We start from the raw sequence: 887 nt of genomic DNA, 5'->3' as shown, positions 1-887 counted from the left end.
AGCGTCTAGACACCGCATTTGATGTTGAAGACAAACTAGGTTAGGGTTTAGGGTTTAGGGTTTAGGGTTTGGGGTTTAGGGTTTAGGGTTTAGGGTTTTTAGATGAGGTGCAGCGCCCGAGGATGGGCGATCCTCTACCTGCCTTCTTCCTGCTTCTCTCGGATGTCCTGCTGCTGCTGCACCTGCTGCTGCTGCACCTGCTGCTGCTGCTATGCCTGTTGCTGCTACAATTGCCGCTGCTACAACTGCTGCTGCTACAACTGCTGCTGCACCTGCTGCTGCTGCACTTGCTGTTGCTGCTGCTGCTGCTGCAGGTTATGTATTTGATGCAATATATGCAACAGCAGAGCGCCTACAAGGGTCTGTGCCGGTGATAGGGTTTAGTGGGGGCCCCCTAACTTTATTTTGTTATATGGTAGAGGGGGGGGCCCCCAAGAAGGGTTGGCGGCGAGCAAAGGAGTTTATGTTCAAATACCCAGATGAAACAAAGTTGCTGCTGCAGCAGATCGCAGCAGCAGCAGCAAAATATCTAAGCAAACAAGTCGAGGCGGGAGCCCAAGTGCTGCAGGTAATGCCGTTTCCTCTTTTCATATGCTGCTGCTGCTCCTGCTGCTGCTGCTGCTACTTATGCGGCTCCTGATGCTGCTGCTGCTTCTCCTGCTGCTTTCCTGCTTTTGCTGATGCTGCTGCTCCCAATGCTGCTGCTGCTGATGTTTCTGCTGCTGCTGCCGCTGATGTTTCCAATGGTGCTGCTGCTCCTGATGCTGCTGTTGTTTCTGTGGAAGATGCTGGTGATGCTGCTGCTGCTGATACTACCCGTGGTGACGTTGCTGCTGCTTCTCCTGATGCGAATGTTACTGCTGCTGCTGCTGCTGCTGTTGCTGCTT

At 53.2% G+C, this 887-nt stretch overlaps 1 protein-coding gene across 1 annotated transcript in view; it reads left to right on the top strand.

The window, feature by feature from the left end:
* The window catches only part of EMH_0029880 (uroporphyrinogen decarboxylase, putative), a gene marked incomplete at both ends in the record, with an annotated part of 6,175 nt that overhangs the window by 4,627 nt on the left and 661 nt on the right, over positions 1-887 (top strand). The window contains one exon of the mRNA XM_013494353.1: positions 420-568. Coding sequence (XP_013349807.1) covers positions 420-568 — 149 coding nt within the window. The remainder of the gene's footprint in view (positions 1-419; positions 569-887) is intronic.

This window comes from Eimeria mitis, genomic scaffold (assembly GCF_000499745.2).
Source record: "Eimeria mitis Houghton genomic scaffold, Emh_scaff1114, whole genome shotgun sequence".
Classification (NCBI taxonomy): Eukaryota; Apicomplexa; class Conoidasida; order Eucoccidiorida; family Eimeriidae; genus Eimeria; species Eimeria mitis.
The sequence above is the reverse complement of the archived record's forward strand: the minus strand, read 5'-3'. Positions and strand labels throughout refer to the sequence as shown.